The 16582-nt window shown below is 37.4% G+C and overlaps 1 protein-coding gene across 3 annotated transcripts in view; it reads left to right on the forward strand.

Annotated features, from left to right (window-relative positions):
* CDC42 (cell division cycle 42) overlaps positions 1-14563 on the forward strand; it is a 50444-nt gene extending 35881 nt beyond the window's left edge. For 2 of the 3 annotated variants that reach the window (XM_020874519.2, XM_070458880.1), the window contains exons 4-6: positions 7922-8031; positions 8163-8360; positions 13028-14563. In XM_020874519.2, the coding sequence (XP_020730178.1) occupies positions 7922-8031; positions 8163-8360; positions 13028-13117 (398 nt within the window). In that variant the 3' untranslated portion in view covers positions 13118-14563. Of the gene's footprint in view, positions 1-7921; positions 8032-8162; positions 8361-11534; positions 12407-13027 lie in introns of those variants that run through there. The other variant, XM_020874520.2, reaches the window with a different exon arrangement.
* The last annotated feature ends 2019 nt before the right edge of the window (positions 14564-16582 follow it).

The following is a 16582-nucleotide window of genomic DNA, read 5'->3' on the forward strand; positions in this document are numbered from 1 at the left end:
AATAATGTTTGATTTATTTCATTTCTATATTAGATTCTGAATCTTTATAGGGGTTGAAAGACATTTACTAAGGAAAATATTTTATTGTACCGGGCAAGTTGCAGAGTTTTCACCTCAACTGGTTAAGGTCACTGTAAGCCTAAGATCTTGACAAGTGCTGGAGGCCTGGGATATTAGGCATCTAGATTGAGTCTCCTGTCTTTGATAGACTTGAGGAGACTCTGTATCCTTTTCCAGAGGCCTTAATCTCAGAATCCTGGTTGGAGTCATGTCATTAACTCTGTTCTTTCTGCTAAAGCTTTCATCCATGCTCAGATAGCTTCTGATTTCCTTTATTTGTTTGGTTACTCTTAACCTATCGACTGTTATTTTGTTTTGAATTCTTTAATTCATTCTTTTTTTTAAAGAAAAACTTTTTAGAATTGAAGTATAATTCATTTTTAATGCTGTGTTAGTGCCAGGTATACTACAGAGATTCAGTTATGTATCTCCTTTTTCAGATTCTTTTCCATTTTAAGTTATTCCAAGGTATTGAATATAGTCATTTTGAATTCTTTTTATACTGTTCCTGTCTTTGGCTACAACTCTTAGAGCTGTTTATTTTAAAATAATTCTGTTTACGACCAGAGATAGGGCTCTCCCTCTGTCTCAGAGCTTTACATCTGCTTTTGTGGTCACGACACCAAATTCTTGTTTAATGAGTTTCCAGTTTTTTGTTCTTTCGTTCGTTCTTTTTTTTTACGCTTTTTACTGTTGTGTTTATAATTCTATATTTAGCTTTTTTCACTTAACATACTTTATCATAGTCTGTTTTCCATATTGAATAATTCCAATTTTACCACCAATTCCTTTCTGTGTCAGAATTTAAAATGTTATTCTTTATTATAGAGATACAGGTTTTTCTTTATTACAGGAAAAAACAATATAGATAAGCGAAAGGAGAATCTGAAAAACCATCTATATCTGGAGACGATCACATCTTAGTGCATGTCCAAAGCAGAGCTCTTCCTGTGCGTTCATTGATTTATACATAGGGAAAAGAAAAAGATACTGTTTCTCTCCCCCCGCCCCTTCTCTGTACCTGCCTATCTCTCTGCAGAAAAGTATGATGACATATCTCAGGGCTGTGCTTTGTCACAGTCCTCATGGTTACACAGTGGTCTGCTGTATGGCAGATCACACCACAGTTTAACGTCTTTTGTTAACATAGGAGTCTGTAGTTTATCTTTCTTATAGAAGCACTTTAGTATTTGGATGCTCATTGTCTTTTATTACTTTTTATCCTGATTTAACTTCAGGTGTGTAGAGAAGTTACTAGTACAAAGAACTCCTGACCAGATTCACCAGTTCTGAACCTTTTGTGACATTCTCCAGCTCTGTATGCATATTGCTTTTATTTCTAAGCCATTAGTAGAGTGGGTTGCATGCCTCATGCCCTTTGTTTCTTAATGTTTCAATATGCAATTCTGAAGAGCAAGTGCACTTACCAAATGTAGGAAATTTAGCATTGTGTGTGTGTGTGTAACATTTTAAACTTTGACCTGTAGTCAGCTTTCTAATTTTGTCAGTGGTCTTAATATTGTTTCTTATAGCAATTTTTCTTATACAAGTTCTGACCTAGGGTCAGACATTGCATGTAGTTGTCACTTTCTTTGGTTAATATCTTTTAGTATAGAGTCTCAGCCTTTTATGCCATTGCCACTTTTTTTTTAAGAAAACTGGCCATTTATTTTATAGAGTGTTTCTCAGTTTGAGTTTGTCCATTTCCTCATGAGTAGATTCAAGATAAGCGTATTTGGTTAGTATACCACGTTGGTGGGTATGTCCATCTCAGGGTATTACCTTTTGGTAAAAGTAACTTTGATCACTTGATTATGGTGTTGTCCAGCTTTCCTACTGTATATTTAGAATATTTCCTTTTATAATTAATAGTCACTTTATGAGGAGATACTTTAAAATGGTGTAAACATTCTCTTTAGCACTCCCTGTAGATTTAATAATCACTGACAATTTTTGCCTGAATCAATTTTTCCTAGAGTGTTGCAAAATGGGAATCTAAGTCCTAGATGTGCTTATTGTTACAGAGCTCTGGACACAGATAAGACAGCAGAACAGCTGCAACATGGTAGCAGCTTGTCCTGAACCACAGTGACTTGTCCTGAATATCATTCTTTCAGCTAGGGAGGAAAATAACATTAGCATGTTTAATCTGGACAGCGAGTTTTTGTTGATACCTCCAAATTCAGTCCAATTCAAGCTGTCGTCTTTGCCTTCACCAATTCCATATTTTCATCTCCATGTCTTCTATAGGTAGACGCTAAGTCCCCAAAAGACGAGTAAACTGTTCTCATTTTCACTTCTGCAACACATAAAACAATTTAAGAATTTTATACCATACTACTGTGAAAAGCAAATATGTAATAAGACTTCAAGATTGGTTTGCAGTACCTTTTTCCTTTGGTCTAATAGCATACAGTTCCTTGGATTTTGTCCCCCTTTGCCCCCTTGTGGCTGTGTTATCTGGAAGACAGTTCAGTTCATTTATGTTCACATTAACTTTGTTTCCCCCCATTCTCATTTATATATGTATTCTCTTGTTGGGTTCAGTTTTCAGAAGATCTCTTTATTTTTGAATTCTGGTAATCAGTCATTTCAGGCATAACCATAGCAGTAAATAAAAGAAAGGTTGGACTTTGATGCTAGATAGACCAGTTAGCTAGATAGTTGGCAAGTTACTTAACTATGTGGAGCTTAATTACCTTGATGTGTAAAATGTTTAAAATATTTTCCTCAGAGGTGTTGTGAAGATTCAGCGATAGTTTAATGAAGTGAATACATATGTAAAAATTGAGGAGCTGTGTATTTATGGTTCATTGTTGTTTATCACTAAGTCCTGTACAACTCTGTGTGACCCTATGGACTGCAGCTCGCCAGGCTTTCCTATAACTTCACTGTCTCCTGGAATTTGCTCAAATTTATGCCTGAATTGGGTGGTTCAGCCTCTGTTGCCCCTTTCTCCTCCTGCCTTCAGTCTTTCCCAGCATCAGGGTCTTTTCCAATGAATTGGCTGTTCACATCAGGTGGCCAAAGTATTGGAGCTTCAGCTTCAACATTAGTACTTCCAATGAATATTCAGGGTTGATTTTCTTTAGGATTGACTGGTTTGATCTCCTTGTAGTCCAAAGGACTTTATATAGAGTCTTCCCTGGCACCACAATTCAAAAGCGTCTGTTCTTCTGCACTCAGCCTTCTTTATGGTTTAACTCTCACATCCCTACGTGACTCACTTTACTATTAAAAAAAAACCCAACACAATGACTGGAATGTGTTTGGTGCACAGCTAATATTATTCTCTTCCTCAGCAAAAGAATAATGTTTAGAACGAGCGATAGTGATGCACTTTGACCTGGTTCAGTTGCTGTTCTTTATTCATGTTGTTGTACAGCAGAAGCTGACACAACATCATGAAGCAGTTATATTCCAATTGAAAAAAAACTTTCATTGAGGTGTTTTCTAGTATCTGGCTGTCTTCTGTAGTTATTGATCAGTTACTTTGTCAGGAATGGCAATGCTGTCCACAGAGATACTTATAGCCACTTTGGTCTCTAGTGTTATTGTAGAATCTTTCTTTGAGTCTTCAGTAAGTTCTGCATTAACATGCAATGGTATAGATTTTTACAGATGTTATATATAAGCTGGTAGGAATCTTAGGTTCCAGTGTCCCCGTTTATTTTTGGATTTTTTTTTTTCTCATGATGTAAAAGTTACGAAATTATTTAGGAATAACCTCCATAACAGGCTTCCCAGGTGGCACAGTGGTAAAGAATCTGCCTGTAATGCGAGAGATGTGGGTTTGATTCCTGGGTTGGGAAGATACCCTCGAGGAGGAAATGGCAGCCTGCTCCAGTATTCATGCCTGGACAATTCCATGGACAGAGGAGCCTGGTGGGGTCCAGTCTGTAGGGTTGCAGAGAATGGGACATGCTTGAGTGACTGTGCGTGCGCGCGTGCACACACACACAGGCACACACACACACACAGGCACACACACACAAGCTCCACAGCATAGATGGAGCAGGGATCACTAAATGCTGTTGAATTTAGAGAAATTGTGTGTAGAAAAAATGTTTAAGTTTTAATTTGTAGTTGTATATTCTATGAAATGTTTGTCTTCTTTGTAATGTCCTCCTGCAATTCTCTGAAAATTGTTGTTTTTTAGCCATATTCTTATTTTTCATACCATGAGAACATTTCAAATTTTTCATATGGACCAGAGTCCTCAGTTCCAGCTGACTTAATTCCTCTTGAATTCAAATTTTTAATATGAGATTGTGAGCAGGGAACAAAACCAGCAACCTATGAGATGTACCCTTGCTTTTTGTCAAGTGTTAAAAATTAAGTGGTGAGCTGGTGTGCTAAATATAATTTAAGACTTGTAGTCAAAGACCTGTCTTAGACAGCATAGAGAAATTTTGATTATGTTGTGTACCTTAAAGGATGTTAAATGATACTGTTACCTTTATCTTGAGTGAATAGTGGCTACTTGTGACAAACTCAGAAAATGGATTTAGCTGGGTAAATTATGCGGTGTTGCAGAGACCTGCTCCTCTACGGAGTCAGGCTCCTGCTTCCTTAATGCAGCACTTGTAGCAGATGTCGCTGGAAGGCAGCCTGCTTTCTGTTTGTCGAACAGTTTTACTTCTGAATTTTTTTTCTCCTTAGCAAAGGAAAAGAAAGATTTATAGCTTTGAGGGCTTGTTTATTACAAGTAAATGGATGGACCAATACCTCTTTGGGTCTTGTGTTAAAAAAAATGACTTTTGTTTTCTGCCTCCAGTTCATCTGAATTGAAGGTTGGTTGCATGTAAAACATTGGGCATTTATTTAAATGCCCCCAGTGGTGCTTAGGAGTCTATTTTTCATGCAGTGGCTGGATAACTAAAAATGTAGCCTTTTCTAGTCTATGCCAGCCTTAATTTTCATGAAATATATCCCATTTGAATAGGGACTAGGGCTAAGAAAAGGTGTGTGAACATCTGTACTTTTTATACAGTTTGGTTAACTGTATCATCCTCTTATTTTCTAAATTTAGTTTTTATTTAAAGAGTTTGGCTGATTCCCCTCTCCGCCATTCTTTCGTTTTTAATCTCTTCTGTGTCTACAATTGTACATTATAGTTACACACCTTAGTGCATACCTTTGAATTGTTTTGATTCTGATCCTAGCAGATCACTGTAGTAAGTGTTTCAGTTACATAGTAACTTGCTATAGTATTTAAGTATTAAGTTACACACTTTAGTGCATACCTTTGACTTCCTTTGATTCTAACCCTTGACTTCCTTTGATTCTAACCCTCAGTAATTGCTAGAGGTACTGAGAGTGATTTTATTGTTTTGTAATTGTTGTTTTGTAATCTTTATTTTGACTTCTTTAAACCTTATTCACTTGCTTGCTGTATTCTCCTGACAATACGTTTATTGCCTACTAAAGTATTATTTCAGTTTAGTTAGTCGCTCAGTCATGTCCGACTTTGCGACCCCTGGACTACAGTGCACCAGGCTTTCCTGACATCTTTAATTACTGTGTTTTGATAGCCACCCTAAATTCTTATATTCTTTCTCATTGGTGGCAAAAAAAAAATTCACTGGCATAGGAAATATTTAGGGTTTCCCAGGTGGTAGGACATGACTGAACAACCAAACAACAACGAAGCAAAATATTTAACTTTCCTTTTTTCCCTTATTTTTTATTGTGGTAAAATGCATATAACATAAAATTTACTATTTTTAGCATCCAGTTCAGTGTCATTAAGTACTTTCCTGTTCTTTTTTGTTTGTTTGTTTCATGGCTGCACGATATGTGGGACTCTAGTCTCCCCTCCCCTGGGATTGTACCCTTGCCCTCCACAGTGAAAGTGTGGAGACCCAAACTGGACCACCAGGGAATTCCTTTTTGTTTTTTGTTTGTGGACTGTTCTTGTTAATACATAGGATTGTTGTAGTTCAGTTTTGAAATTGGATAATTAAATCCTTCCTGTGTGACTCTTCCCTTTCCTTCACAGTTTTGGAAATGTGTTTGGATATTTTAAGACATTTTTTATCTGGAAATAATTTCAAGCTTAAAGAATAGTTGCAAAAATAGTGCCAGGAAACTACATATATCCTTTAACAAAATTTACCAGTTGTTACTGTTTTATCTGTTTTTTCCTCTTTCAACATATTTGTACATACTCCCCCCCCCCCAACTGTTTGAGAGTAAGTCATCATTAGCCTTCAATTAGGGCTTTCCTGGTGACTCAGATGGTAAAAAATCTGCCTGCTATGCTGGAGACCCAGGATCAGTCCCTGGGTGGGGAAGATCCCCTGGAGAAAGGAATCGCTACCTCTCCAGTATTCTTGCCTGGAGAACTCCATGGACAGAAGAGCTTGATGGGCTACAGTCCATGGGGTCTCAAAGAGTTGGACACAACTGAGTGACTAACACACACAGCCTTGCATAAATATGAATTTGCTAAGGAGATAGTTTTGTATAATGGTAATCAACTTCGGGGAATTTTGCATTGATACTGTACTCTAACATCTATATGCCAATTTTGTCAATTGATCCAAGTCCAGTTTTTTTCTGCTTTTAGTATAGGACCATGTATTACTTTTAATTGTTATGTTTCTTTAGTTTCTTGTAATCTGGATCAATTCTTCTGCCCCCACCCCCTTTTTTGGTGTTTCATGACATTTTAATATACTACAGACCCAGGAATCCTCACCCGCCTCCCCTCATTTTGGGTTTGGTCTCTTTTCTCATGATTAGATACAAATTATGCTATTTTGGTTGGAATATTACCTTAATGATGTCTTCCTCAGGATATAAATGTAGAGGCATATGATATTCATCTGCCACTCATTGGTGATGATAATCACCAGTGACTGATCCCTCAGACAAGGTGATGTCATTTCTTCACAGTGTAGTTATGTTTTTCCCCTTCTGGTTTACAAATAATCTTTAAGACCATACAGATATTCTTCTTTTCACCAGAGTTTCCTCCATATTAATGTAGCATCCATTGAATGGATGAAAATAATTCTTGTTGAATTCTTTTTTTTCTATGTGTTTTCAGTTTCAAGTACTGGTGTGTTACACGTACCCATTAACTAAACATGTCAACCTGATTTGGTAGTCATGAGCAGTGGATTTTGTCAGCTGGGTTTCACTGAGGTTTTTGTTTGCTTAGGTCAGTGGTCCCTAGCATTTTTGGCACCAGGGAAGATTTTTCCATGGATTGGGGATGGTTTCAGGATAATTCAAGTGCCTTACATTTATTGCACACTTCATTTCTAATCTAATGCTGCCGCTGATCTGACAGGAGGTTCTGGTTCATGGCTTGGAGGTTGGGGACTTACACAGTTTCACTGTCATTGTTTCTTCGATCTGAGTAGATCTGATTTTTAATCATTTCTGGCAGCAGTTTGTTGAAAACTGCAAATTGATAATAAGGCAAATAATACATAAATTCATTGCTGTTCTGAAGCAATGAAAACAGTTTCCCCATTTTTTTTCTTTATTGATGTATAGTTGACTCACAATATTATATTAGTTTTAGGTGTACAGCATAGTAATTTGATATTTTTATACACGTCATGCAAAGTTACTAAACTGTTACTGACAATATTCCCTGTGCTGAGCATTACATTCCTGTGACTTACTTATTTTATAACAGATAGCTTGTACCTCTTAACTAGAATTAGCTGAGTTGAGAGTATTGCTCAAATATTCTATTACAAAGCCATACATTTCATTAGATAAGTTGCTTTCTCATTAGTAAGTGTGCTGTTAACTACATGCTTAGTTTGTTGACTGCTTGTGATTTTAATGCTGTTAGACACCAAGATTCGCTTGTTGATTTGTCTGATTTTCTTCCCCTTAGGGCAAGAGGATTATGACAGATTACGACCGCTGAGTTATCCACAAACAGATGTATTTCTAGTCTGCTTTTCAGTGGTCTCTCCATCCTCATTCGAAAATGTGAAAGAAAAGGTGAGTTAGTTATAAATTCTCTCCCTGAAAAAAAGGTTGTCATAAAACTTCTGTTGACTTGTAAATAGCTTTGGAGGCTTGTGGATTAATGCAGGTGTGTTTTTTCTTTTTTTAAAATATCTTTTCTCTAGTGGGTGCCTGAGATAACTCACCACTGTCCAAAGACTCCTTTCTTGCTTGTTGGGACCCAAATTGATCTCAGAGATGACCCCTCTACCATTGAGAAACTTGCCAAGAATAAGCAGAAGCCTATCACTCCAGAGACTGCTGAAAAACTGGCCCGTGACCTGAAGGCTGTCAAGTATGTTGAGTGCTCTGCACTCACACAGGTGAGGACTGTGTGGAGCGGCTTGAGTAGCGTTTAGGACACAGGTTATTTCTGACAGTGGTCTGCAGCGCTCAAGAAAGCTGCCCAGGAATACTGTTAGAAGTCTTGTTAGAGGTCTCCGTTTTTATGAAGAAAATTATTTGTCTCTAAATAAAGCTCTTGTGTTGGTGAGCGCCCATGTCTTATGTATCATTTGTAGTGGTCAGGGATTGTTTTTTTTTTTTTTTTAAATTAATGGTAAGGTCCAGATTAGCACAAATTTACAAGAGTATGTGAATGATTCCCCTCTTCCCCCTGCCCCAACTTAAAATTTCATCTAAGTAAATCTCATCTTTTGTCAGTACTGACAGTTGATGCTATAGTCTTATGGGGTGATGCATCTGAAATCGGGAATTGGTCGCAGTCATTGAGACTTTCAGAGAAAGCTACCTTGTGTAATCATTGAGATTTTCAGAGAAAGCTACCTTGGCCATTTCTCAAGTTTGTGTTTATATAGTGTCTCTATTCCTAGATTTTGGGAGGCATTCCATCCTTATACTGTTCACTTTTTCTGAACGGTATAGTTGGAACTCTTTCTATAGTTTGACAGGAAACTTCAGATTCTGAAGACAGCAAGCAGTGTTAAAAGTACTTTGAGTGAGAGTTTCAACCGACTTGGGTAGTCTCATCTTGTCTACCTTCATGGTGTCACCAACCTTTTCTCCCATTTGAGAGTTGTTCTGTTGCGGGGTGGAAGGAAGGATTATGGAAATAATTAGCCCATAACTTTTTCATTCTGTCTTTTGACGTTTGAACAGTGAACAGACATGCCTAATTAAAATAAGGCAGGACTGAAGGGTAGAGATTTCTTAGAGTTATGTGAAATTCACTTATTTCTCACACTGCTTTTTCAGGTAGGTTTTTTTTTTAATTAAGTTAAAAAAACACTGTCAGATTCTTGATTATACATACACTAAAGTAAATGGCATATATAGTTAAATGTTATACATGTACTAGGTATTTAGTATGTAGGGTGTAGACATAATTTAGTAATCTCCAGTTTAGCCCTGGGCTGAATATGTAAAGACAAAAATTTTGTTTGAAGCTGGATATTTCACAGGATAGCTTTGAGGCCTAGTTTTATTGTTAAAAGCCCAGTTTTTCTTGGCAGTTCAGTTCTGTTGTATTGATATTGCAGATATTTAAAAGTTGAGATGATTTTACATTTTCATACATGTACAGCTGAGGTTTTAAAAAATGCCTAATTGTACAGCTGACTGAGATTTTAAAAAATGCCTAATGTTTCTGTGTTTTGCTAGCATTCCCAGAAAAATGTTGTGTGTGTCCTGAAGAAGGATGTGTGTGGAACATTTGAATCAGATAACTTGCATATCCCCATTCTCTGAATATGGGTTGCTTTTGGGGGAAATGGAGACAAGTAGGCCATGTGGACCCAATTTTAGGTCACTAGTGAAGCTTATTTTAGAGAATTGGATGCTTCCATATAAGGTGTTCTACCTTATGAATAGGTTTATTTAGGAAGTCCCTTTTCAGAGAACAGAAATTTGAAAAAAATCTTAGCAAATATGTTTTTCTTATCAGATTTTGAAGTTTGGAGAAATCAAAAGAGAAGACAGAAAATGGGGTCCCTGGTACAGTTTGAAAGCTGCAAGTTTTTAAGACTCCAGAATTTGTTGGTTCCTCTAAAACTGAACTCTTTATATAATCAGATAGTGTGATTAAAGCAAAGATTAGGTTTGTTTTGTAGGGGATTAGTTGATCTTTGTCGATAAGCAGGAACATATTTGCTTATTAAGGGATGCCCTAGTTTCTAATTGCTTTCCTCCTCTTTTTTCCCCCTTATAAAATTTATTTCTCCTTCATAGCTTCCCTCCTTTCTTTTATGTATGACAACCAGAATTTGCTTATAGATGTGTAGAAAGAATTTCAGAGGAACCTTGACTTGTTTAGCATTTCTAGTTTGTGAAAGGCACAGAAGGAAGAGAACTTTTTAAACCTTTGTTTCTTTTCAAGCGCTTGTTGTTAATTTCTCATTTATTTTGTACCTAATGGACTGTGGGGTGCCAATCCTCTAAGATACTGTGTGGGGGTGGTGAGCAAAATGGAGGCGTCTGGGGCTCGCACATTTGCTACCAGAGCTGTGCTCTGGGGCTTTGGGGGGCATGTTTACTTGGGATACAACTGACCTAAAGGACATGTGAAACTTCTTTGGGTGGTAAATCTGTGGCTTCAGATTTAGGTTGAGTTTAGGTTGAGTCTATAGACCTGGTACCAGTACTACTGAGTCATACTGTCATGCTGGAGTTCTGGCTGAGGTGTAAGTGTATTTCTGCATCTTAATTCTTACAGAGCTGAGAGTATTCTTTGTTTTCACTCCATGCTTTATGCTCTGATACCCCACGCTGACATTAAAAGCATTGATCTGCTTGCTAAAACTCATTCTAGGACCCCATTCTTTGTTTTCCTATTGGGTGGTGGTTACTTGCTCTAATAACATTACTGAATAACTGAAGTGTATGCTGTTTCTAGAGTCTTTTGTTTAAACTTCTCCAAGTTGGTAGTGTTGAACAATTAACACTTTTTCTAAATGCCTGAACCTGTTGATCTGGGAAACTTGTTTAATCTGAAATTTTGATTAATACCATCTAGATACGTCATTGAATCTAGAAACATGTAGCATGCTTGTTAGTCTGCTATTTGTGTCCTTCAGTTATTCAGGGGATGAATTCACAGAAGCCTGAAATTGTAATAGGTTTAGTTCCAAAATGTGTGTGCCATTCTTATCATTAGAAGTACTTGGGGGTTCTACAAGTACTAATCCTAATTATTTAATGCATGTATCTTGTGTTTACATATCCATTTTATTCCTCTGGCACTCATTTCATTAATATGTTGTAATGTTAGATTTCAAAGTGTGATTGTTCTAGAAATCAACATATGGCATTGTCACAAAAGTTGTTTTCTTGCTCAGTTAATCTTTTTTGAGGTAAGATGTTTGTTCAGTTATTTACTCTCTTGATAATGGACTTAAGATCTAGCTTTCTGGCAGTTACTTTTCTAAAGGTGCATTGCTTCTGTGAATTCAACCCATTTAATCCGGACTGCTGTTGTATCTGCTAGTCTTTCTAATCCTCTAACCTGGCTGCTGTTCTCTCTCCTCCCCTCTGTCTTGTAGAGAGGTCTGAAGAATGTGTTTGATGAGGCTATCCTAGCTGCCCTCGAGCCTCCGGAAACTCAACCCAAAAGGAAGTGCTGTATATTCTAAACTGTTTTCTCCTTCCCCTCTTTGCTGCTGCTTCCTGTCCCACTACTGTAGAAAGATCGTTTAAAAACAAAGGAATAAAACCATCCTGTTTGAAAGCCTCTGCGTCTTTTTACTCACCACCTTAGAGCAACCTCTGTATTAGTTTTTGATCAAGAATGCAATATCTTATAGAATATTTTTTGTGATCAGTAGTCAAGTTGGACTTGTTTAACTTTCTGCTGCTTGAGTTGCCTGATGCTCAGAGCTTTTTGGTTTGGATTACTATTGCAAAAGGGAACTTGGTTTGGCATTAAGAATGTCCTCTTGGAGAAAATTAAGAGTTTTTAACACTTCTAGATCTTAGTTCTTGATGGAGAAAATAACACAAACATCATTTTACTCTTGTGATCCATTGTTAATTGTAATTGCATGACAAAATTTATGGGAAAAGGGTGACCTGCTAGTAGAGTGTAATGGGGAAGGGAGGATTCTTTTCTGGTTTTCCTTTGTGCAGTGAAACTTTGTGTTGCTATTGCTTTGGCTGTCTGTGCTGTAGTGGAGTGTTTGTCAGTCTGGGTGGGAAAGATATTGATGTACCTGCTACTGCTTTATGAGATCATTTGTTATACTCTCTTTTAAGAATAGCATCCATTTTAACAGTTGACTGAAGGTTTGTTAATGTTGAGATGTAAATCTGCCACCTTTATATTTTCCTGCTTCTGATTTTATTGTTGTGAGGGGAAACATACAATTGTGGTTACCTTCAAATTTTGAAATTAAAAATATACAGTTGTTTGTATAAATGCCTGATGAAGCTTTTTATTCCTGTTGCACTGACTGGCTCTAGTTTCACATGTATATAAGGTACCCACATTTCTGCTTCCTTGAATCCCCCTGGCTCTTAATTGGTGGGAAAAAGGGAGTTCAGAGTGAATACCTTTGATGCAGCCACTGTAATCGTTCTCTCCATCTTTGCCTGCGCCTTCCATGTATTAAGGATGCCACTGCCCAGTGCCCGACCTCTCACTCCTGTTCCATGTTCAGCTGTTTCATTTGAATGCAGAGCTGCTTAGTTGTTTTTATGGAAAATATTCCAGCAGCACATTGTACAGAACTCATATTGAATGAGCAAATGACACGTGTGCTTGTTTGCTTCTTGTGACATACATTGGTCTGCAAAAAGCTTTCTCAAAGAACCACTGTCTCACTCATGAATATCTGCTCCTCTGCTCCTGAATTGGTGGATCCTTCCAGTGCCCTGCCTGGACAGAACTTGGTGAAGTGAGATAATTGTGTTGAGATTCAGGATTTTTCAATGACTGTTCTTTGCCAACTCTTGGGGGTTTGCGTGTTTTAAATTTGACCTTCAATTTTATTATACTGAATATCAGACTGCAAATTTTTTTCTTTCTACCCCTTTTCAGAAAGGCCTAAAGAATGTATTTGATGAAGCAATATTGGCTGCCCTGGAGCCTCCAGAACCGAAGAAGAGCCGCAGGTGTGTGCTGCTATGAACGTCTCTCCAGAGCCCTTTCTGCACAGCTGGTGTCGGCATCATACTAAAAGCAATGTTTAAATCAAACTAAAGATTAAAAATTAAAATTCGTTTTTGCAATAATGACAAATGCCCTGCACCCACCCACATGCATTTGTGTGAGACAAGGCCAATAGGTATGGCCCCCTTCCCCCTCTCAATACTAGTTAATTTTGAGTAATTGTGTATTGTCAGAAAAGTGATCAGTACTAGTTTTTGTTTTGTCGTTTCAAAAAAAATTATTATTATTATTTTTCGTTTGTTTAAAAGCAAGGCATGCTTGTGATGACTCTGTAACAGACTAATTTGGGCTGTTGAAGCTGTTCCTGGGTTCCACTCTGGCGAGTAATCTGGGATATCTAGTGTTTTTTTTTTTTTTTTTTTTCTTTCTTTTTTTTGTTTGGGCGGGGGAGTGTGTGTGGGATTTGTTTATATTTAGTCATTTTTTAAAAAAAAATTCATTAACCATTGGACAGCCCTTAGGGGAGGAGGACGGATTGATTCCACATTCCACTTCCTAGATCTAGTTTAGAGAACATGTTCCCCACCTGGTGCTCTTAGGAAGGAGTATAGTAAACGCCTCATTTAATAATATACTCCTTTTTGAAAGTTGCCTTTTCTCTCCACCCTTGAGTAGGTCCAGTATTTGATGAAACTCATGAAAGTGGGTGGAACCTGTCTTGCCCCTCCTCTTTTCTAGGATGCACTATATATGTGACTGTGACTCTCAAGGAAATTTGTTTGCCATTTGCTGATTTTTTTTTTTTTGAAGTTAATTTCTAACTTCTTTCACTGATAAATGAAGAAAAGTATTGCACCTTTTGAAATACACCAAATGGATTGAGTACATAATTAAAAAAATTTTTTTTTCCCTGTCAGTCATTGTCTTAATATGCTTAGCATAGACATGCAGCTTAATAGTGTATGATATGGTGTTCCTAGAACACAGCTGAAGACCTGGTGTATAGAGGAAATCCAAGGGGTGGTGCTAGAAGACAGATGCCTATGGGATGATTCGCATCCTCTTTCAAGTCGTGAGGATGGAGACCTGCTTCATTAAGAAGCTGGGGGTGGGGTGGGGGTGGGGAGAACCTTTAACAACATGGGGACCAGTCAGGGGAATCCCCTTATTTCTGTTTTGCATGAGGAACCCTAGAGCAGCCAGGTGAGGCTCTCTAGTTCAGCAAAAATCCTAGGGAGAGTCTTATGAAGACTCTTCATAAGTGTTAATAGGGATTTTATCAGCTTATTTTGGTTGCAGTTTTCAAGTTTTAAAATGTTAGTTTATCTTCCCCACCTTCCCTAAATCCTAATTCTTGTAGATTTCATTAGTGTTGAACCAATGCTTTCTCATGTCTCAATTCTTTGTATATGCATTCTTTTCAGATGTATTAAACAAACAAACAAAAAAACCCTTCACAAGTCAGCCTGGGGGTTGTTATTTTCCCTCCGCCTCTTAATCTTTAGACATTTAGGAGTGGGAACTTGACTCTCATTGACATCAACTTCTAACAGATTTCAGGATAAAAATACAGAACATAAAGAGTTAATGTACTTTGTTTTCTGTAATTCAGTTTGAGATATTTTTTCCTCTCCTCATATTCAGGTTTCTGCCTTTTCCCCTAAGTTTGACAGGTAGCCTACAAACTCCTTTTCTTTAATATCAAGTGGGTTCCATAGAGAAGTGCTCTGACAGCTCACTGCTCATGTTGTTGAAATGACAGCATACTTCCAATCCAAGGATTAGTGGGAAAGCAGCCATTTTTTCTCCCCAAGTTTTCTGTATCAGTGGTTTTCAAACTTTGCTGCTTTGTAGAGTGCAGCTTGAGCAGGGAATTATTTAGAAGCTTTCCAGGTACTTCCATTACACAGCCAAGTTTGAGAATCACTGCTCCTAAGGTGTTAACCACAAACTGCTTCTACCAAATTATAGATTCTGTGCCTTGTATCTGAATACAGGACACATTTTCTGTAGGTGCCAAGAATGATTCATTTATTTTTAAGAGTATTATACTGATATGTATGAGAATCTTAGAAACTAAGGATTGTTAATTTAGTTAGTAAGGCTGATACAGTGTGTAGCCTCATTTTCATAGTTTTCTATGTGGAGTCATGTTTGACTTGATTCTATTCTGTGCTAGAACTTAGCTGGGCTGGTTGGGAGGAGATTAGGAAGAAACAAATCTAGGCTTTACTGTTTTAACCAATGTGTCTTACTTCTTCCGTCTTGGCCCTACCTGGGAGAGACACATGGATCATATTATGAGACTCTGGGGAGCCCAAACTCCGTATCCCTCGTTCTTGGTATAGTGGCATACGGGTCCATCCTGATTCTCACTGGATCGCTGGTCTAGAGCAGTGTTTGACATGTAAGAGATAGCTCTGAAAATAGTCATTGGATGGGTACATGGTGTCAAGAATGAGTAAGTGAAATAGAGCAGGTTACATGGTGGTATTGTTGCATTTTCCACACATCAGAAGAACAATGGCGTTTGAAGCTAACACTGATTTCTAGTTAAGCATTTTCAATTTGATTTCCACGTAACAGAAGCAAATGGATGAAACTGACATTGTTTTCTGTTTAAATACTGTTTTTCTATTGACTTAACAAACTTGTCTGTTATCTTTGGCTTAGTGATAACTGCCCAGCGAGTGTGATAATAGAGATTGGAAAAGGGCTATTTAAAAAAGTCCTTAGCAGACTTAGCTTATGGCAAAATTTACAACGTTTAGTCTAATACAACAATGAATAAATACATCACTATATTTCTATAATACTGATGTTTTACTGAAGGTCTTAGAAATAGGTTCTGTAGTTTGTTAAAGTTGGCATCCTTTGAGCTGGATTTTCTTTTTGGCTGCACCACGTGGCTTGCAGGATCTTATTTCCTGACCAGGGATCAAACCCAGGCCCCCAGCAGTGAAAGCACCTAGTTTTGACCACTGGACCCCCAGGGAATTCCCTTTGAGTTGGATTTTATGACAATAGAAGGACTATATTAATATATTTTAAGGGAATAGAAGGTTGATCATGGAATCAAAGGAATGATTGCAATATTTCCTTTATTCTAAAATGTTACTTTTCCTTTTTTTGAGCCAGGGCTTATTTTCATAGTATTGAATATAATCAGAATACCTCTTAAAATTTTGTGTTATACATTTAGTGTAATGGTGCTTTTTTCCTGGAAAGCTGTCCTTAGATCATTGGTGTCTTCTAATTATCTTCACAATATCTTCACAGAATGGATAAAATATTACTTTTTCTTCCTTGTTAGATTTGGACTATTCTCTTGTTTTCCTCCTCCCATTTTAATGTTGTTAGTGGTTATTAGAAGAGTTGCTAAGGAACTGGTTTATAGGGACCCTGCTTCTTGAGGTTTGAAACTTAGTCTCCTCTGGGTACAGCTAACATACATTGAAAATTTGGATGGTTGTTCACCAACAA

Source organism: Odocoileus virginianus, chromosome 30, assembly GCF_023699985.2.
Source record: "Odocoileus virginianus isolate 20LAN1187 ecotype Illinois chromosome 30, Ovbor_1.2, whole genome shotgun sequence".
In the NCBI taxonomy this organism is placed as follows: Eukaryota; Metazoa; Chordata; class Mammalia; order Artiodactyla; family Cervidae; genus Odocoileus; species Odocoileus virginianus.